At 43.7% G+C, this 23,045-nt stretch overlaps 1 protein-coding gene across 1 annotated transcript in view; it reads right to left on the bottom strand.

Moving 5' to 3' along the window:
- The window catches only part of LOC144103423 (venom metalloproteinase antarease TserMP_A-like), an 81,049-nt gene that overhangs the window by 26,389 nt on the left and 31,615 nt on the right, over positions 1-23,045 (bottom strand). Inside the window, exons 7-9 of the mRNA XM_077636144.1 lie at positions 15,139-15,216; positions 12,212-12,351; positions 432-469 (exon numbers count right to left, since the gene is read on the bottom strand). Of these exons, the coding sequence (XP_077492270.1) occupies positions 432-469; positions 12,212-12,351; positions 15,139-15,216 (256 nt within the window). The remainder of the gene's footprint in view (positions 1-431; positions 470-12,211; positions 12,352-15,138; positions 15,217-23,045) is intronic.

Here is a 23,045-nt window from a genome sequence, read left to right as displayed (position 1 = left end):
AGATGAAGAAAACAAGAAGTTTCGCTAAGTGCAAAGCACTGTTTTATCAAGAATAATGTGGGTTGCCATTTAGTTTGTGCAATTGAAAGGAAAGGACGTTCAATGAGGCCACCTATAACAGGCATATGCAGAACAATAAGAATGGTATATTAAGCCGTAGGCGGCAAAGAATAACAAGCAGAAGCAATATTGCAGCATGACGCAAGGGTGTTGGTCAAGCCCTAGCTGTTTCATATTTAGCACAACAAATTTCCGGGAAAGTCCGTATATTGTCTTGCGCACAGCCACACAATCACTACATATGTGTCAGGAAAGTTCGCACATATAAAGGGTACAGATATGACGGAAAAAAAGATTGTATGATATTTTGACACCAGCATAAATTAATTTTTTGAACACGAGTCTGTGAAGCAATACATATATTTTGTTACCTGCGGCGTCAGGGCCATGAGAGGTGAATATAGAGTAGCTGAAAAATGGCAAAAATGTGGTTGCATAATTCATTTGCTTGCACTGCATATATAAAAAATAGTATCTAGAAATATATGGGCGCGGCGGCTGCGTTTTTATGGAGGAAAAACGCTAAAGCGCCCGTGTGCTGTGCGATGTCAGTGCACGTTAAAGATCCCTAAGTGGTCGAAATTATTCCGGAGTCCTCCACTACGGCACGCCTTTCTTCCTTTCTTCTTTCAGTCCCTCCTTATCCCTTTCCTTACTGCGCGGTTCAGGTGGCCAACGATATATGAGACAGATACTAGGTCATTTCCTTTCCCCAAATTTTTTTAATTTTTAATTGGTTTTTGGGGATAGGAAATGGCGCAGTATCTGTCTCATAAATCGTTGGACACCTGAACCGCGCCGTAAGAGAAGGGATAAAGGAGGGAGTCAAAGAAGAAAGGAAGGAAAGGTGCCGTAGTGGAGGGCTCCGGAATAATTTCGACCACCTGGGGATCTTTAACGTGCACTGACATCGCACAGCACATGGGCGCCTAAATATTATTAAATACATCAACAGTAATGCTTGTCCTTTCAAAGACGATTTAAGGTCATTCCATTAGTTCGCAGATGGTGAGGAGTCTAGTTATTTTATTCACTGACGCACTTTGTGAGAGTGTTATTACAAACGTCAACAATGAAATCGGTCAGTATTGCATCAAAACGAGTGGGTGCTCTTTACTTCGAAACATGAAGATTTTTTACAGCTTTACAAATTTTTTTATTCAGCAAATACTGACGCAGTTGGTGCATTCGATGATGTATAAAATGTTAATTTATTTAAGTGATGATACCACGCATAGCAACGCCGCTTTGAATATAGGTTATGCGCCAAAACCATCTCAACAAGCTTTCAACTGCATAGATTAGACATTCGATATTCTGAAATAGATTGGAAATAAGAAAATTTAAATATAGCTAGCCTTCTTTGTTGGCGGTCATAAAATTTGCAATCTACAGTTTATTTTTATGTCAACATTGTTGCGTATTCCTGCTCAGCAGTCTTAAACACTGTATCTCCCACTGGTTTCAAAGTAACAATAAAAAAGGGCTAAAATGTGCCGTCCAGATTTGTTCTCTGTAACCACTTTCATTTCATTTCTTCATTTTGCCTGCTATCCTTTATTTCCGCTGCTCCAGCTCATCTGCTTCAGTATCGATGGCAGACGCCGGGCTAGCCAAAATCTTTTCCTTCGTTTTTATATTAATTTAATAAAACCACTTACTACTCCAACTTATTCTCATTGATAAACTAGTGTTAGCCATAATTGGTTAATAAACGTATTATTGACAAAGAGAATCTTATACCTGCCCAGGAAGTCCAGAGAATCTATTTTACATTGCAAATCTACGATTAAGCGCCGCGTTGCACAGAATACAAAACCAACGCGGGAAAATCCAATGGTAAAAAAATCCCATTCTGGTTCCTTTGGTGACGGAAATACTTGGTGTAAGTGCTGGAAAACTTTTATAGAGTACGTTTTGGATAAGCGAGAATGCACCCTCTGTCCGGATTATATGTTAGCCCGTATTATCTCTCTATTGTCTAGTTTTTCATAAAATACCCGTTAAAATATACCTAATGAGTTATTTTTGTCCACTACTGGCAGCCAACAAATTTCTCAATTGCTGAACGTGCAGGAAATCTGGGCATAAAATTCAACCATGCCTCAGCAATTCCACTTGTAATGGATGGCATGCAAATAGCAAACAGAACCATGAAAACAGCTGAAAAATGCGTTTAAACGTGTACGCTTTCAAGAGCAGGCTGAAATAGGCTTTTTAATGACTACACTATGATAAGAAATTAGAAAATGATGCACTGAGTTTGTAGCCATATCGCAGTTACGCTACATTAAACAGCGTTGGACGCACTAAGAAGAGCAGAGCTCTAGTACGAACCATTTTTGCTAGAAAATTGAACTAAATATACTCATGTCTAGAATACGTAAGCGGTAGAGCTAGGACACGTAATGACTGAAGATATAAATGCAAAACTTGATAAGGGAATGGATAAGCACATGGTTCGTAATGCGGAAATCAGACAAGCTATGACACCATCGGGCGACGCAGTCATGTCGAAGAGAAAGCAAATATCGCCAAAGAGAACAAAAAGTGAGTCCCGCAGATAAAGCTAGGATGTTTGTGAATATAGTGTGGGCGAAAATGGATGTTGAATAGTGTAGTTGCAGGGATGTAGGGAGGCCTTTTTCTAGCAGTGGGCACTGCTGACCTAGTTATGACGATAACTACATTTATAGGCGTTCATCCCGAGCGGGCGAGAGATACAGGAAGGATAGATGGGGGGTTAACAAGTAGAAGGTGCCGGTTTCGTATCCTGCATTTAAAGAAAGCAGTGCAAATTGTAAACAAGAGAGAGTTGAAAACACTGAGATAGAAATGAAGACATGGCAAAAGTACTGCCTAAATAAAAAAGAAAAGGGCCTTCGCAGCCTTTCTAACCCGATGATTGATCTCACTGTTGTGAAATGGCAGTCCTGTATATGAAGTTACAGTGGCGAAGAAGTCATATAAAATCGGCTTAGTAGAAATGACATCCCTGCGGGGTGTCGTCATACGCCCAAAAAGAACAGTGAAATTGAAAAAACAATGAACAGTGAAATTGAAAAAACAATGAACAGTGAATTGAAAGTTTCCAGGTTTTTAACTGCGCTGATAAAGAATTCCTGCGGTCGCCACTTGCACCGAGACACGCTGCGCAATTTTTTTTTAATTGCTGGCAAGCGACAAGAAATGCTGGTGTCGCTCACAACATATAATACCTCTCTGATCAGAAAGAGTAGTACTCCGATTCAGCCTTTAATCATCCAAGGCTGTCGGAGTTCTTGATATGTTTCTGCTCTCGGCAGCGCTTTGTAAATACGACATACCAGATGACATTTTAACAGAAAACTTCAAGGATTAAAATTCTTGGGATAAGATCTGTTCAAAGTCATCCATTTATCTTGCCCTGTAACGTATTCCACGTGGTTGCACTTCTTTTTTTTCGTAGTACACCATTTCTTTATAGGCATAAAGACCAGGTGAGAAGCAAAATGATAGAAGCGTTTTCCAAGTATGACTCTGGAGATACTTGCGTCAAGCACCCATGAGCATTAGTTTCTTAAAATAAATGAGATTTCCTTTAGAGTGCTTTCCTCGGTTGAGAGCGGGAATGAGGATGCGTTCATAGTTATCTTTCAGAGGACAGATACTGTTTTCTGTTTCTTGGACTTGTCCTGAGCGCGTTCGCGCCTTCTTTGCCCGGTTTCGATTTGGTTTGTATTTTTTTGCAAAGATTCTTGAAGTACAAATTCTTGCCTACATGAAGTAACGTTCAGTTGAAGCCAGCGCCTCTCTTGCCTGTACGACGTGATCTGCTGATTCTGTCGGTCAGACATGTTTCTTGCAGAGCAGCGCAACGGCTCGAAGCCAAACAAGAAAGTGACAAGCGCAGGGCTGAACTAAGAACATATTGGTTTTATTCAGAACATTAGTGCTTAAGTACACACTAGTACCACAGAAAAGCACAAAATATATATAAAAGAAGTTCTTCATGGCTAATCACTCTGAGCATGCAGAAGCGTTGTCATTGCACGTTATCTAGGATATCAAGTATTCGTGCTGTTTGTTCAAGATAGAAACAGAAGGGGTGCGAAATCATTGGGTACCTAGCCGCAATTTCTGACGCCTCAGTTCTCTCCTAATTATCTCCCTTTGGCTTTTTGCTAGAGTTCTGATCTTCTCGAACATTTGTCGGCATGAACAATCACGACTATGAATAGCGATACGGCAGTCGGCATTCTTTACATTATTGTTGTGCTCCTTAAGTCTCTCATTCAAACAAGGACCAGTTTTGCCGACGTGCGACCCACGACAAGACCAAGGAATAGAACAAACCGAGATATCTCGGCACCGAACATAATTATTTTAATGCTTGAATGATGCACACAAGAACACCACGATATGTTTTTTTTCAGGCAGATTTACACACACGCACATATTCCTCAATTTTCCAGCGGCTCAACAACATTTACTCTAGCTCGTCTTCCTATTCTCTTAAGATTATGAGGTAGAACATGAGCAATAGAATACAGACAGCTTCTTTCCTCGGCTATCTTGGTTGACAGTAGCGCCAAGTTTCAAATTCTTCACCATACCCTCCGCTACCTATGCTAGCACGTGAAGAGTGTATCCAGCAGCAACCAGCCTTTCAACGTTGCATGAAAAACTGCGCGCGGTATTATGCCCAAAGAATTTTTTCATGGCATGCTCAAACAAAACACGGCAATGCATTCTTTTGTTAGTTTGCAGTCTGAAGAGTTGAATGGACACAAACGACTCCTGCTTCTCGGTTCAAAGGACCAGCTTACAAGAATATCATTAAAAACCAGTCGCAAGTCTAGGAACTTAATAGAGTCGTGAACAGGCACTACATGAATTATTTATAGAGGAGAAAAAACATCTGAAATAAAAAACCGACCAAAGTTTAGTCACTTCCGCAGGAAGTCTTGTCAGTTATATATCTACAAAGTGGAACGCTCTTGCAACACTTGGCCCCTTAAGGCGAACATCGAGTGTCGTGTCGTGCATAGTTAAATATAAATCGCTGAACGATTGATCAACACATGCTCTTATGCAGCTCCCTTTCTGATGAATAAAAACACGCCCACCTCATTCTGCATAAGTAGACTCAAGGTAGGTTTCTGTTAATTCTAAAAAGTCTCCTGTAGAAATGCCAGAGGCATTCTGAAACGCAATAGCAGGATAATTGTCTATGACTTCACTAATGCATTTTAGCAGTTTGTCATGAGGGTTGATGCAATACAAGCCTTTGATGCCAGTAGAAAAAGCGCGCACCTCCTTGCTCACATGGTAGTTCTTAGAAAATCGATTACATGGTCCTAGTTCTTGACCATATAAGGTCAAGAAAATGGACCTGTTTTGTACAACCTCTTCCAGGCACTTTTTCCACGTGCGAGTTTCTGAAATAATCACCCTAAAGGTACATCTACTTTATGTGTCTCTGCTAGTTTATGCTGAAAACATTTATACTTGGGACAAAGATACCTGGAGTCTACTTATACAGAATGGGATGGGCGAGTTTTTTATTCAAATGAAAGGGATGTGCACAGGAGCGTGTATTGCTCCATCGCTCACCGATTTATATTTATTCTGCATGTTATGGCATTCAATGTTCACCATAAGGGGTCACATGTTGCAAGAGTGTTCCCCTTGGTACATGATTGCCTTATTGAACATGAATGTGAACCAGCAAGTCTTCCTGCAGAGGAGACTAAACATCGTCCTGTTTTTTTTTTCAGGCGTCCTTTCGCCACTGGAAATAACTGATGAAGTGCCTGCTAATGACTCCATTAGGTTCCTACACCTGCTCCTTCTTTTTAATGATATTCTTGTACTCTGGTCAATTGAACCGAGAAGCAGGAAGCCTTTACTTATGTACAGCTCTTCAGACTTTAAGGTAGTAAAAGAATGCAATGCCGCGTCTTATTTCAGCAATGCCATGCCAAAATCATGTTAGCATAAGACCGTGCACAGTTTTTTCATGGCAGGTTCAAAGGCTTGTTGCTGCTGGATCCCCTATTCACGTGTTATCTTCGGTAGCGGAGGTCATGGTGAAGAAGTTTAAACGCAGCGCTACTGTCAACCAAAGCAGCCGAGCAAAGAATGCGTCTGTAACTCCATACATTTACTTTCTATCTCATAATATGAAGAGAACCGGAATACGAGGTTGAGTTGATGTGTTTTCAGCCGCTGTAAAACTGACGAATATATGCGCGCGTGTAAATCAGCGTGAAAAGAAAGATATCGCGATGTTCCTGCGGGCACCAAGAAGCATGAGCAGAAATATGTTGAGTGCCGAGATGACTTGGTATAATCGAGTTCTTTTTCCTGTTGTATGTCGTACGTAGGCCAAACTGAATTAAAGGCATAAGGAGCAAAACACTAAGGTTAAGAATGCCGTCCGCCATATCTGCATTTATTTTCGTGATTTTTCTTGCCAACCAATGTTCGAGAAGAGCAAAATGTTTGCAAAAAGCAAACACCAGGTCACCAAAGAGAATTCAGATGTCAAAGATTATGAGGCTTGGTACGGAATGCAAAACCACACCTTCTGTTGCTATCTCCAAGACAGAGCTCGAATAGCTGATATCCTTGATTACATGCAATTACAAAGCTTCTGCACTCTCAGAGATATTAGCGTCGTGGAAATTTATGTTTTCTCTATCATTGTTCTGTTTTTCTACGATACCAGCGTGTACTTAAGCACTGGTGTCCTGAATAAAACCATTCTGTTGCTAGTTCAGCGCTGTGGTTGTCCCTTTCTTGTTTCGCATCGAGCGGTTGCACTCATTTAGAAGAACTTGTCTGTCTCCCTTCTGTCTCTCTCTTTCCTTCTCGACTTTGAATCAGGAATCTTTTGAGAACCCTTAAAGATTTTACATGCCTACAATCTATAAACTACAAAACTGTACGGGCATCTAAAATCAAATCATCCACTGTTATTTCAACATATCAGAAAAAACTTGGAATTAGAATAAAATAGACGTTGTAGATGAGAACATGGAGTCTCACATTTAAACTTCTGCGCAACATTCCTGACATCTACGAGGAAACTCTGGTCTCTTAAATAAACCTGCGCTGAAAAACGTGCTAGATTTGCACGGACGCCTCCAGCTATAACACAAGGTGATATTTTAAAGCAATTTTTACACATCGAGAAATAAGTAAAGCAGCCACACACACGGCTTGGCAATTTTCTAGGCCTCCGAACTTGTACTTCCTGATCAAACATGCCGGGATATCTACAATAGATGATTCCTGTTTAATCAATCAGCACCTATACGCTGACATGAACGCCTACACCTACTGAAAAAAAAGGCATTGTAATGCCACTTCTGGAATTCCACCTACAAGTCACTATAATGAAGCCCTCGAACCTCCATGTCAATCTTAAAGCCCGTGATCGTTGGGCATCTGCTAATTTTGAAATAGAGAGAAATGATTTCGATCGTCTAATGGCCCACAGAATTAACGACCGGATGCCCTATATCCTCGTCGACACTGAAAGTATGCTTAAGATTCCACAACATACACAGTGCAAATAGCTGAGCGCTACTTAAACTTAGGACAATAGAGCGCAATCTTTTGAAAATCACACCCGTTTAGAGAAGAGAACAATCACGCCTTCTCTGAAAAGTTGAAGCTCTCGTCACCACTCTAGGCCTCTAAATCTTTATATGGTGTGGTGCAGTTCACTGTCTTGACTGCGCAGATGTCCCCGCAGATTCAAAACGCATTCCGCGCTAGTCTAAGCATGCCATGGTACCTTCATTTTCCGCACTCCTAGCCTTCCTCGTGCACTGCTTGGATTCACTCGGACTCGGCAAATAAACAGTGGGACCTAGGGTACTAATAACTTCTTTCCACTAGACCTTATCATCCTGGCTTGTATTCCTGTGTCTACGGACGGCAGTTTAGGCAGGCCTTAAAACTGCGTGCAGAGGGGTGCAAAGGCTGCAAAGGCTGCAAAGGCTGGGGTGCAAAGGCCGGACACTTGACTAGCCTGTCCGCTGTATACCTGCACATTATGACGTGAGGTCTGGTCTCGACAGACATCAGGACTAAGACAGATGGCTTCACGCCCGCACATCTGTACACAAGTGGCCTTTGTTGCATCGTGGACGGGTGGGGAGGGGGGGGGGGGGGGGGGAGGGCAGCCTGGGCACCGAACACGATAGGGCGGGCCGGGTCCCTTTCATCATCAACGTTGGGTGGGAAACGTGCTCGCGTTTCCTGCAATGGAAAATTGGAGCAAAAGCCAGCTATTCCGCTGTGAGTTACTGAGCCGGACATAGACAAAAGGAAGGTTAAGGTACGGTGAGTTGGGCTGAGCAGGCAGTTTTGCTTCTCACCACGGAGGAGAAAATCACAGCAGCTTATTCCAATACAGCCGTAGCCAACTGCGAAATGCCTACCACTTCCTCCACATCCTCGCAGATTCTATCTGCAATTACATTTCCCCTCACTCCTCGGAGACAATCTCTTCAGTTTATGGCGAAAGTTGACGGTGGTATAGTATTCTGCGCAGGAATGCTTGCTCAGAATATCTGCAGCTAACCGTCCTATTCGTGTGCTCGACAACCGAGAGGGTCCCATTGGTGGACGCTTCGAGAAGGATGTTTTTCATGTTCCGTGTGCGTTTTGTATGAGGCTAAGAGTTCGCGGTTTCTCATTGCCCCTCAGAGTGTACGTGGCCTTCATTTCGGTCATGTTGCCTTAACTCGGTTCAAAGCATGCATATATATTCAATGCAAAATATCTGCAACAGAAACAGACGCCAACAAGTAACAAATATATTTGACGCTTTGGCGCCCAGCACGGGGGAATAATTCGCAATGAAAGCAACACCAGAAATGGGTCATATTTATATAGGCGTCGATCATCGCCTCAATGAAAGGGCAACTATCAAATTTTAATTGACTTCGTTTCTGATTAGTGCGTGTGATGTGGTCTATATAATTAGGAATTCCAGATCCAGCCGTGATTCTACCATTTTTTCGCGTGCGATGGCGCTCGCCTTGTCACACATAGTCCTGCGGGCCTTCATAACAACGTGCTGTGCTTAAATATTGTAAAAAATGCTTTCGATTTTTTACATTCCGTGCGTGCTGCAACCGCTGTTTGTAGCGTCCTGTTTCACCTGTGTTAACCCTTTTGCATGGCCGCAAGGCACTGCGTAGAAACTGCGGAAAATATTTATTTTGGTATCTCCTGCATGCTTACTAGCTTATACCATATTTTTCTCGTCAGAAAATGTACCGCCTGTACGTCATTGTCTTGCCAGCTACGTTCAGACCTTCAGTGCTTCCTACGGCATACCGAACACAAGTGCGCTTTCTGAGTGGAGGGAGCGTCCGTTTGCCCGCGGCGTGATAGGCAACTTTGCGCACCCTTGATGAGTGCTTGGAAATCCGCAGCTTGCAAGGATCTTTCATACCGTCGATGCGACAAAATCCGCGTCTTCGGTCCTCGTACATGAGTAGACATTTTCGCAAGCAAAAAAGTGGCAGCATCATGGCTGCCTTTCTTATACCTTATCATCAAGAACATATCACACGTGTTCGACGATGTATTTGAGGAGTATATTCAAGCATAATTACAAACAACTCACTTCAGGAGAAGTTTTCGTTGTGAACAAGAACCCCATTCTGGATGCAGTAACGTCAGAGATCTTTGTTACTGGTCGGCGCCTCAATTTTTGTTTCACACTATGGGAATACGTTTTACCCTCGCCCACCGGACGTGGCTCTCATGAGTCGTTGCACACTTTCTTCCGAGGTTCAGCGGAGAACGCGGGGATAGGCGGACCTCCTTTTACCCTCCTCACGTCTTGGGCGAGAGGGAGGGGAGGGGTTCGAGAAGAGAGACGACGGATTAACGGCGATCAGGCGGACCATGTGTAGACCACGTGTGGAGACGCAGCTGTCAATGTGACTCCACTTAGTTTGCTTTGCTCGCCCGCCTGCCGCCAGTGCTGTACTAGGAGGCCACCAGTTGGGGAGTTCCCCAATATACAGCTTTGGCTGCTGGGTGCTGCTCGATGTGCTATTCTTCGTGGCCGCAGCTGTGGTCGTAGTTAGCAGAGCAGCCCTGTCTCAGACCGCACTGCAGACCCCACAAAACGTGCCTACCCGGGCAGTTGAGGTTGCATGAAACTCTCAGTTTCAGCGCGGATTATAATTACACTGATAAGGACAAAGAAAGGAGGCCGGTTCAACAAGCCAGAAAGTGTGAAGGCTGCCTCATCCTTTACCCCCAGTTTTGGTGGCCCGGTCAGCAGCGGCATGGGTTTGCCGGTAGAGCAGTCTAACAACAAAATTGCATTTCTGAATAGCGTCTCTTCAATGCGTGACATTGAACAGAACCTTTAACAAGTTCAGTCATCGTTACAATGTACTTTTGTGGTATTGGCCATCGAATGTGGGCGACTCAGTGGCTACCCAGGCGAAAGATGCGTTATCTGGGAGCAGGTGGCTAGTCAATAGGCATAGGGAACAAGAATGACTGATTTCCTCAAATGCAGTGAAACAATGATAGCTGTCGTGCAAATACACAATCTAAACCAGAGGAGAACAAAGTTTCCATTGTGGGAACATGAAGATACCAGAGCTTGTAGAACACGTAATTAACTTAAGCTGCGGCAATGCGATAGCAAAGGAACGTCGTTGACTACCTTGCATGAACACGCATTACATACTTGTAAGTCAAAGGACATTTCTTATCTAAGTTGCCGCCTTCCGATCGCGAAAGGTTCCAGCTGGCTCTTCTAAATATCACCTTTTGCAGGCTAGAGGGTTCTTTCTGTGGCAGCCAATTTCCAGTCACTTCCTCTTCTCCCCTAAAAGAGGAGAGGAATTTGGCCTTCCTACACTCTGCCACCTGCCAGAAGGTGACAGGTCACAGCAAGTGCCACCGCGTAACAAATTTTTAAAGGTGCCTCCAGCGATCTGCCTAGGCGCCACTTGCCACCATATAGGCGGCAAAGCCCCAAGCAGCATAGGTAATCGGACCAATATTGCAAACGGACAGTTTCACTATCGTCCTTTGCAGGACTAGCCTATGTTAATACGTTTCCAATTTTGGGCTGATTACCTGCGCTTCTTAGGGTGTGACACCAGTGGTGGGTGCGGGTGCATACAACTGTCGTGCTATCACGAGAATCATACAGAATGTTTTCTTAACAAAAATGGCGACAAAAATGGCGACAAAGGCAGAGAATCCGCCATCTGTGTCCTCACGCCGCTAATGGAATTTGATGAAGAAGAATAAGTGCAATGGAGAGTGCGAGAGTCCGTTCCAGTTAAACACGAGACGTGTTCTGCTGCTGCGATAGCCTACTAGTCTCGCGCAGTGGCCGGCGAATTTGGTCTGTTTTCGCAACGTTTAGTTCTTGTCCCAGGGACCGATATTTGTTTCATTTATTTTTAATTCTTTTTTACTTGGCTCACACCCACAAACTCAGCTTTTGCTGGAGGCTTACCTATCGGAATAGTTCTTTCGCAATAATAAAACTCAGCTTATTGGCGTTAACAATAGCGGCACATGCTCTGGGCAACCGTTGCAACAGAAACGTCTATGCATTTCAATGCACTCTGTTTCATACGTTCCAAAGCAGGTTCCCATAAAGCAGCAATTATCACGACCGCATTAACAGTTCCCGCCCCTAATCACTACTGTTATATAGGGTCCTTGTTCCGTTTTATGCGAAAACCACAAACTCACGTGGCTGTGCGACTCTTCAACTAATAAGTTGCACAAAAAGAAGCCTAATGTTTGCTTGCGGATACATAAAAAAAGCGATTATTCTATTCAAAATGTTTTAAATACGTGAAGCTTATTGAGTGTTTTTTATTGAAACATGTACTTGCAGTAATTTATCTTAAGCTCTTATGAGATGTCCTCGGTTCCAGAGAATATACAGTAAATAATCACCTAAAATGCTTCTTAATCAGTGGTTACTATTTTCTGCTGATAATATGAGAAAAAAAAGACCCCTTTTGTGCCTTTGCGTGACTTTACTTCCCAATACTTTCTTCCAAGCGACATCTTCAATTCAGCCGCCGAAGTCACAGCGCCGCATTATCTATGCATTAGATATTCTGCACTATACTGCAAATTGCTGTAAACTTACTTGGACAGGTAAACCACGATGTCTTTCTCGTCAAATATCTGTCGTCTCAAAGCCACAAACTGGTTCAGCATATTAATTGTGTTCTCGTGCATAACGTTTTCTCTACCTTGGACCTCTCGCAGAAAGGGCTCTTTTGAAGCCTAGAAGTCAAAAAAGAAACTGTTCGTGAGATCAAAACTTCCTCTACGTTTCTTTCACGCGCAATGTTTAACATGCTGGATGTCGTTTCCAGGAACCCAAACTCCCTCCTTTATCCCTTCCCTTACGGCGCGGTTCAGGTGTCCAACGATATATGAGACAGATACTGCGCCATTTTCTTTGCCCCCAAACCAATTATTATTATTATTATTATTAACCCAAACTGTGCTTTCTGCGCTGCGTCCTATCTGAAGCCACGTTTCGTGGTCATCTATAACAAACAGGTCCCCTAGGATTCATGTGATAGGAGATTCAAGGCTCGAGGCGCGATGAGTAGTAATGTAGTCTAGATTTATGTATCCTGGACCAAACTGAGCCGTCTTCTAAATTGTTTTCTTTGACCGCGGTATTCCATATGTATTCCCTTCGACGATTTGTAGGCATCAGCAATGTTCGCTCGGCCAATAACAATCACGCCTCTTCGAAATAAATACTAATAACAGGCTATGCCACAAAATTTGCTTCGATAGCAAGCTGCTGCTGTGCCTGGAAAGAATTATTTTAGTTCCTGCTAAAGAAAGCAAGGCTCTATCTTTTTATCTTCACGGTGTTATGCGAGGTGCAAAAAAAGCCTAGTAGAGCGAAAAAGAGCAAGGCTTTATGAAATTACCATTACTTTTTTTTCGCTTTACTCGGGTTTTTCTTTGCACCTCGCATTAGTCCATGAACGTAAAACGACAGGATGAGCAACTTCCATGGCCTGGAAATATGCCTACCAGAAACTGCGCTACCTCGACCTCTCGCATGCCGGCTGAGTCAAACGTTTCACAAAATCTTCGGCAGGTTTGCCAGATGTACAAGTTTGCAGTATCCCAAAGGGTGCATAGAGAGACCTAGGTCATCCAGGCCTAACTGCCGCTCCTAAGGCTAGAGTGGCTGGGACGATAAAAAACGGAGATATCTGATCATTTCTTTACTCTCTACATGAGTTGTTCTTTCGTTGTGCATGGTTCAGCTGGTGAACCAAAATCCGAAATATGTCCTCTATTTTACCACCTCGAAAGCTCATTTTCGCGTGTACAAAGAACGTGATTGGGCTCATTTCTCCGCGACAACTTCTGGACGGCACTCCTTCCCTGATCACTAATAAGTGCCGCTCTAAACCAGCTGTTAACGCTGTAAACAACATGACGTACGTGTAAGAGTGTGGACGAGAAACGCGGAGTTTAGGCGCACAATTTTCTATATATCTACCATGCTCTGAGCTTCCAAATAAACTTTTCGTTCGCCTATGGTCCGTTAGCCGCTAGGATAATATGCTGACATGGCAAATCTGCTGGGAGTGTAAGTTGTGGAAATCTGTTTCCCCCCTCCATTTTGATCCGGCCCATCTTCATCGTCGGCCGTCGGAACAGCACCGGTTGGGTGAGGAGAGAAGTCTCTCTCATGGGGGAAAGGGACGGCGACGGGAACGCCGTTTCGTAGGTTACGCGGAATTCTGCGGGACCGGACAGAGTCTCTTCGCGATCCGGCCAGCGTCACGAGCGGTTGGAGCCGCACGCTCTCGTCACCTTCCGCGCCAGGCGCACGGGGATCCGTTGTGCCTTGCCGCTGTACTTCTGGTTCCAGGCAGCGAAGCGCGCACAGCAAATGCGCGCTCTCGACACCTTCTCGGCAAATGCTAGGGATTGGCCTTGCCCGAAGAATGCGGCGCGCACGGGAAAACGCGGCCGCCATTATTGGCGCATACAAACGTTCGAAACCGATACCTCCGAAGTCGCGCCCCTGCCCCATCCGGTAAGTCGGAAGTCCTTCTAACGTAGCCTCTATTTTCGAGGAATGCCTCGTTGATGTTTTGTAGCTAGCTGACCTTCTCTGTGTATTAATTGCAAGTCTAATAAATAGCATATGAGTGTTCACGCTGTGTCGTTCCTTCCCTTTTTCCCTCGAGCACAAACCCCTCCGCGGTTAGCGAGCGGGAACGCTGCATCCGCGGAGTGGGTGTGCGTGGGGGAGCGGATGCCTGGTACCCCCCGTATTGCCACAAAGTTTAGAGGAGACTTGGTAATTTCTTAAAACGACACATGCCACTTCCTGGATGCGGCATTCCCAGAGCCAATTCAGACCAGTAGTCTCGAGATTAAAAGTTTATTAAAATATTAGTGGTTCAATCGCTATAATTTATTAGGGTCTGGAAAAAATAACCGTCGCCAAGCAGAGTTCAGATAATATGCAGATTACTTTTTAAAGCACTCCTTGCTTTGGAAACCCGCCTTAACAGGGCCTGAGGTAGATCTAATTTTCTACATGTAACTCGGCGGCAGGCATTGTAGAAAGGAGGCCTCAAGTGCCGTTTTCATCAAAGTTAAACAACAAGCTAATATGAGCAATGCACTATGTGACAAATAATTGCTTGAGAATTTTTAAAATTTGTCTTGAACACAACTCGGTATAAACTAAGCCCATTTTACCGCGAACGACTATCATAAAAGCCGGGATTCAAGAGATTTTACTCTCCATAGACGGTACCTTAGAAAATCATGAAAGTTATAACATGCCCACTCTCCTATACTGGAAATATAATAGGAAAGAGTATGATATTCATTGGTCTAATGGAATAGTGTTTAGTCAACCAAAGCATACTAAACCACATAATGAGAGGGTAATGGTGCAATTATAAAGAGGAATTATTTCTTTATTATCTGTACTATTGAGGGCTACCAATATTATTGAGAACTGATTTATTTATACAAAATATATGTATGCAGTATTGAAACAAAATTACTGACCTTCATCAGCACGATCTTGACCACAGCAAGTTGCAAGTCCAGAACGCTCTTCGTAAACTTTTCAAAGATAATGTTAACCTTTGCAAGGAAAAGAAGTACATTTTTGACACCGAATTATAAATTGTGTACGAAAATTTGACACGCAATATATCTCTATTAAAAGGGTGACGTGATAACGTTAATGGGTTCATTCAGCGGCCGGTGGTACTTTCTGCATATCGCTTTTCACGGACACACATTGTAAGAAACGAGACACTTCGATTCCCTTTACACACCGTTTTCATTTAACGTGTCTCTGTGGCTCAGGGGTAGCATTTCGGAGTCGCGGCCCATGGGTGACGGTTATATTGTCGTTAAATTAACTGTCTATTTTTGTACCTCTGAGAATTTACATCATTTTTAGATGTCAAAATGATTTTTGAGTCATTTTGCAACCTTATATTTACAATTTACCTAATATTTTTATCAGTTATTAAATTTTAAACTCCTCATGTGACGTCACAAACATATCGACCGATTAAGATTTCCTCTGCACGATATTGCCATCAATAACGCTGCGTTATTCGCTCAGCAGGCACTCAACAGGTGCGTTTTGTGCGAACTTTAAGATATCTAGATGATTTTTCAGTGCTTTTAAACTGCGGACCTAACGACTCCTACCCTCTGGTAGTAGAACACACCTTGAGTGCCTTTAGGCAGTGTTGACTTCATTTAAAATTCATTCAGAAACTAGCCACACAACTCCATTCGTTATCTAGACTTCCTACTAACCTTCCCAAGAGAAAGCCTTGTTGCTGGATTTACGCACCTGGAACTCAAAAACAACTCTTGCCGTACGACTCTAACCTCTCTAAATTAGTCGAGCGAAGTACTGCTAGGGCTTGTTTTTCCAATGCTGTATAAAAAAGTTGCTGCCACACTGTCTCAGCTAGTGTGATGACGCAGGCCAATCGCCTTTCTGGTGTGGGCTTCCCAACAGCAATGATGAGAGGAGTAGCTTAGTCAGCTTTGAAAGAATTGAATGGCAGGGCCAAGAAAGAGAACAAGGCTACTCAGGAAGAAAGGGAGAGAGTTCAAGTGGTGCTGCATCAGCACAAATTGGCGCACAATGTAAAAAAAGTCGCCGAGTGCCAAGGTGTTAACGTGGTTTTTTGTGCCCCTGTTAAGTTTTCAGATCTCTTCGCACGAATAATGCCTGATGATAATAAGAAGCACTGCAACACCTTATGCCAGGCGCAAAAGAGAAATCATATGTAAGATCCCACTGACGTGTGGAAGGTGTTATATAGGACAGACTGGTGATTGTTCTAATGAAAGGCTGCGCAAGCACTGAGCAAAATTTGGTAGTTGTGAATATCCCAATCTTGCCTTGCATTGAAGTAGATGCCCCGGTAAGTGTTCCTCTTGTTTCAATCATGTAACCGTTTCATGCCAGGGAAAAACAAGAAAGGCAAGTGAAATTCATGAGGCCTGTCTGATAAACATGGTGATACTTGCGTCAGTTCCCCGTCGATTGGGCTGACAACGGAAGCGATTGACTTCTGGAGTTTTTAAACGTAGGTTGTCTGTTCTGGCTTTGCGCACGCGTGACAGTTACTATATATCAGTTGTTAGTTCAGCCTTGTCCTGTGTAGGTTCTCCTCTTGTTCCTCGTGTTTTTTTCACTGGTAAGAAGTATTCTTCGACATGTCATACCAAGTGGCCCAGCATTCACACTTGCTCAAATCTATCGCGTTAAATCTACAAATATTGCTCACCTAACCAACAGGCAGAAAACTCATTTCAAATCAAGTGTACATTTTGTGCCGTATAGGAACTATAAAGTGGCCAGTGCATTGTTTTTTGAGTAATACACAATTCAGCGACAGAAAGGCACGACTGGCAGTTTCGTAAACGTGCGGGATTCGCCCCAGGTGCCACGTGTGAAAAAGCTCTGAAAAATTTGGCAACAATTATATCTCACACATAACCAATGCGTTTCAAAAGCCGAATATTGTCTAGTATACCTGACCTACAAAGACAAGGTATTGTTAAGCACAAAAATGCTAACGAATAAAAACAATTTCTACAACTAATAATCAGGCACGCGATGTGAGCGCCATCATAGGCTCCTACATATTTTTCTTTTTCATGCAATTCGCCTTATAGTAGCCAAACTTCTGTTGCATAAATTTGAAAATCCCTGGACATAGTGCTGTCTGGATCAGGGTAAACACATTGTCAGCTATCGCCCTCTATTACCTTCCTTAAAAGAGGTCAAAATTTGTGTGGAGTTTCGCTGCTGCTATCATATCTTTTGGCGTGGCTGTGACAAAGACAAAAAGATACGAACAAAGTCGAAAAGGCAGTGTGAGTACCGAAGCGCTGAAATTAGTTACCAAGACAGAGGACAAGGCCCTCGATAGTTGAAGCTATCACATGTCCTGGTTTAAGGTCTTTGTGCCGAGTATTTATTATGCACATAATTGTTAATGCTCTCCCTAATTTTGATTTTCTCTACTTCAAGTGCTTAGTTGCAGCGTTTTGCACAATAATTTCTGGAAGATATTGACGTACTGATAGTAAATGACAGCTTCCCTACATTGTGTCATGATTATAACCACACATACCAATGCGGAGGCAAATGTAAAATATAATACTTTATCCGGTCGTTCGCTTATATCATATCAGAAGACTCTTTTCAAAGCAATTTGTGCTGCACGTTGCACGAGATAAGTCGTCAGGTTAGTATTCCATCAGTTTAGGGACCCCATGGTATCTCGCTATCCTCATTATTATTAGGGTCAGCGTCAGGGAGGTTCCACACGCGCTTTATGGTATCGGTAGTTGAATAACGCAGCATTTACAGCTACCTTCAGCCGCAACGACCTTTGCGTCTTTTCTACTTCAGCAGAAATGTAATGTAGCTATCGCCGCCACCTGAATGCCTTTTTCACTCTGCGCCAAAATTCCATCGACTTCCTTTGGCAAAAAAATACAGAACGTGGTTCTAGAAATTATTTTGCGCTAAACGTCAGCATTTTGAATATGCCGTTCACTAAGCCATACCCTAAACTTTCTGCTCAGAAACCGTCAGTCCGCACCACCAATGGAAGCGGGCAGAGTGGGTGAGGGAGCAAGCGCGTGTTAATGACATCCTAGTCGAAATCAAGAGGAAGAAAGGGGCACGCGCAGGGCATGTGATGCGAAGGCAAGATAACCACTGGTCCTTAAGGAAAACGGAGTGGATTCCAAGTGAAGGCAAGCGTAGCAGGGGGTGGCAGAAGGTTAGACTGCGGGTTGAGATTTTTAAGTTCGCAGGCATAGGGTGGGCGCAGCTGGCAAAGGACAGGGTTAGTTGGAGAGACATGGAAGAGGCCTTTGCCCTGCAGTAGGTGTAGTCAGGATGGCATTGATGATGATGAGGATGATGATTATGAGGCATTTTTCCACAACAAGACGCTCGGAAGCCCTGAACATTGCCAATAGTTCACCGTCAGTGCTATTAATCTGGCTACACACAAGCTTTGCACTAAAACATAACCTCAGCCAAATAGACAAACACAAGATGGAATCGTATGCTGAAACTTACGACGCCTGTGGCATGTTTATAAGAATCAAATCATAAAATATGTATTTCTTCGACTGCTGGGATTCTTATCCGAATATACCGTGGGCGAAAGGATGCTGTTAGCAGCTACTGTTTGATTTTAAGTTTTACTCTAAGAAGGGTACTTCAACATTGCGAGTATCGCCGATCACAGTTATTTACAAGCCTGAACTTTTCTCGAATAATACATATTTGTTAGAAACCGATCAAAAGATTAATTTTATAGTGAAAACTGTGTAGGGACACAAAAGAGCTTCCTACCGGTTTCGACTGCGGTTATACCAAGTGCCGCATACTTTTGAGCCTCATTACACTTATATTTTTTTTCTCGCATCTGCATTCTATGAAACTTTAATGAATATTGTGCTGTTTTTCCTTACTTTAAAGCGCCTGTGTCTCGCCAAACCGCTTAGACTGATGATGCTTGCCGCCTCTCTCTGCCGCATGTCACCGGTATTTGACAGAGCAGACACCGGTGTTATAAGCTAAGCAATTATCAGGCAACCAAATGTGCTTTCAGCGCCTTTCTCTAAAATGTCCAAGCAAAAAACATTTCACGGCTCAGCCACGAAAGCTGGCCCTTTGCCAGAAATGCAGCAGTACCGATGCGTTAAATTTACCCCATAAATCTCTTAAAAAACGTCCTGCATGTTCACACTTAAGAGCGTTTGAAGTGATTCCTTCGGATCCCCTTGTAAGAAATACGTAATTTCAATTCATAATGGTTAGATGTCCTTAACGACTCTTGCGTCCTCTATGCAGGTAGCCTGTGCGATCGTTATCGCACTAACAAATGCGTAGTACACAGCATTCATTCAGCGAATCTTTGAGATCCCTATATTCAATAACACTGCTCGCAAACACGTAGTGTGCATAACATAATACACCGACAACACAGCTAATGGGCCCAATATTATAAATCTATTGGCAAAGGGCTGTCCTACAAAGCACCAGTGCAAAACGATCAATTTACAATATTGAACAGATTACCTGTGCTGGCTGGGTATTATACAGATAGTTGGACTTTAAATATTGATTTACACGGTTATTCTGGAATGTCTACAGGAAACCTGGGCTCCGATGACGTCGACTTCTTGGGAACCTCAGGGAAATAACCCCTGCGCTAGATTCCATACATAAGTAGACTAAGGCTCATGGGAGGCGCACTATCTATGGCATGGAAGAAAAAATTAGGTTTTATAGTGATCGTGATCCACTTGAGCTTATGATCGCTAGCGAGTTGTTGGTAAATGTTAAAGGTTATTGTTGTGCATGTGAGGGGTATATTTACAACTGCACGCTGGGCAGACGGAAGCAGCGAAGTAGGAAGCTATGAAATCCAGCGCGTCTTCAGCCTCTTCAACCCCAACCCGACCGCTGCGCCACGCGACTGCTTGCTCCGTGGCAGACGAAGTTCGTGCTTGAAAAGGTTGAGGCTGCCGACCGCGGAATTGTTGAGGGGAGCCACGTCGCCGTTTTCAGTTTTGCGGGAGCGGCGCTTGTGTGTCGCAACTTTGGCGATGACGGCTGACGTTGCTATACAGGCTGAGAACAACGAAAGGGCCAGAGTAGTTGACCAGAGACTTCTCGTACAACCCTCGTTTAGGCAATGACGTCCGAAGCCATACGAAGGGCCCTGAAGCGTATGCGTCTAAAACGCGGACATCGATATATGTCTTTCAAGCGAAGTAAAAAGCAAAAGTTGCGGAAGCGCGCCAGTTGACGTGCTTTTTCAGCGCAACGTAACGTATGGGAGATATAGAGACCTTTCTGAGGCGATAGAGAGAAGATAGCGACATTGATTGTTTTTTTTTTTGGAAAGGAAATGGCGCAGTATCTGTCTCATATATCGTTGGACACCTGAACTGCGCAGTAAGGGACGGGATAAAGGTGGGAGTGAAAGAAGAAAGGAAGAAAGAGATGCCGTTGAGGGCTCTGGAATAATTTCGACCACCTGGGGATCTTTAACGTCACTGACATCGCACAGCACACAGGCGCCCTAGCGTTTTTGCGCATAAAAACCATAAAGCGTAAAACTATTGTTCATAAGAGGATAATATCGGAAAAGCTATTTACACAGAATAATTAGGGGGGTAAACACCAGGAGACCTCATGCTTGGCGGTATTGTAGGCATACGTATGGATGGAAACGGGGCATCCAAGTTTGGGTGGTGCTAGCGACATGCATCGACAGCATATTGGCGGCGGTGCGGTTTGTGCGCTGAGTGAAACCATTCCTTTGCGATACTGATGCCTGAAGTGGTGGTTGTTGGAGCCACACAGCCGAAGTGATTTTGCTACGGTGTCATCAGAAACTGTCCCAACGGTTGCTAAGAATAACACGTGAGCATCATGTCGAGTAAGAATAGAGTGCAAAATAAAGGCGACACATCACCTGCCTTTTCTGAAATGAGCACTACAGTTTGAACACATCTCGTCAAATAGTCAACACCAGCTATAACCAAGGATTGTTAGTCCGAATACATGGAAAAGGGTGAAGCAGGTCAACTCCAAATTTTACAAATAGCGACGATGATTGCTTATTCAGCTGAAGAATGGCTCTAAGAGGAGTGGTGTGGCACTTCAGGTGCTGCAGCTGGTCACAGCTTGAATGTATTTCTTTGTTGTCTTATGTATTTTGAACGAATACAAACAGAGACTTTCTGCAACGTACGGCAAACCCCAACGCGACCTGATGTCATGCCATTGTTCATGGCTTGCAGCCGATCATTGCAGTTACTTTCCGGAACAATCGAAGGATGGACAAACCTGTGCCAATGAGCTTTTATACTGGATGATCAACAATGCACGGCATGGAAAGTGTTCCCATGTTTCGCATCGCTAAAGAGTTGCAATTCAAGATGGTTTTCTTGCTCCCTCTGGAAAGTCGGATAGCTAGGAATGCACCTCGGACCGAAGCAAAAAATCTCTCTGAGCTATCTTCCCCGCTTGCTGTGTTTGGCAATGAATGAGGCAACAAGACATAGCGTATTGCTGTGAACACGCTTGCGGTAATAAAAGAGTCGCATTCCTGCAGACTCAAGGCACAATCGGCAAGACATCGAAGCCGTTCACGCAGACCTAAAAGGTAGCATAAGGAACGGTAATCGCTGTCACAATCTTAAAAGCGCTCTCATCGAGGTGCGGCTTTAACTTGAAGTTGTGCAGAGCGTATAAAAAGCAAGACATTCCAGTTCAGTAACCAGGGCGTTGCATTCCGACTTCACAAATCTGCGGTTGGCGCACGTGATAATCTACCCGCAGATTTGAACAGGAAGAGCACCAGCCCGAGGGCGACGTCACTGGCATCTATGTGAATCTCTGTGGCAGTGGTAGGTTCAACGTGTCGAAGAAGTGGCACCGTGGTCGTGACCATTTTTAGCTGGTTGTAAGAAGAATGTCATTCCTGTGTCCACACAAACTGCGGATATTGCATTGGAGGGAAGTAGTGAGCGAGCTTGAAAGCTGGCTAAAACCAAAAAAAGCGGCGAAATACCGAGCACAGATCGAGAAATCACTGAAGGTTTTTTAGCACAGGAGTTTTTCGAAATTCCCAATTGCAGCAGGCTTCTGTTTTCGGCTTGGTTTCCGGCCTCTCACAGGATGTATACAAGGAGCAGAGCTGGCCGCTCTCCGAAGAAGCTCCTTATAAAAGCTTTCAACCCACACCTGAAGAACATATTCTTACGAATGGGACGAGTTTGTTTGCAATAGACTGCTGTGCTGACTGAGACCCGCGGTGTAGGTAGGTAACAACACGACCACAGCACGTCTTCAGTCTCTTCATCCTTCAGCTCTATCTCGGCGCGGGAACGCAACAATACTCAAAGCCCGTTCACTGATAAAAAATGTAGAGTACGGCCAAAACGCACTAGAAAAGTAGAAATAAATAACATTATTCGCCTGGTTTTCCAAGGTGTGAACAACCGGTGCATGACATTTCAGTATTCGGCGCTAAATGGCATATATCGGATCATTAAAAAGCCCAAAAACACGGTATGAAATGTGATTACGCAGCAGACTGCAGTGTATAGAAATATAGAATTTCTTGCTACAGCTATGTGCATTACAAAAGCCAGAAAAAAATTTGGCAGAAGAAGTTACTAAAACCAGCTACTGGAAACAACTATTCGCAGGTGAGTATGCCTCAGAGGTGGTAGTATGTTCTTGAGAGGTTATTTCATTTTCATCGTGGTATTCATAATAACACTAAAAGCAATGGAAACTTTTGAGTGACTTCCCCAATTTACCCAGCCCGAACAGCCACCTTACTGAAATTAATTTCAATGGTACAGTCTCCACTGAGCCACACGAAATT

This window comes from Amblyomma americanum, chromosome 9, assembly GCF_052857255.1.
Source record: "Amblyomma americanum isolate KBUSLIRL-KWMA chromosome 9, ASM5285725v1, whole genome shotgun sequence".
NCBI lineage: Eukaryota > Metazoa > Arthropoda > Arachnida > Ixodida > Ixodidae > Amblyomma > Amblyomma americanum.
The sequence above is the reverse complement of the archived record's forward strand: the minus strand, read 5'-3'. Positions and strand labels throughout refer to the sequence as shown.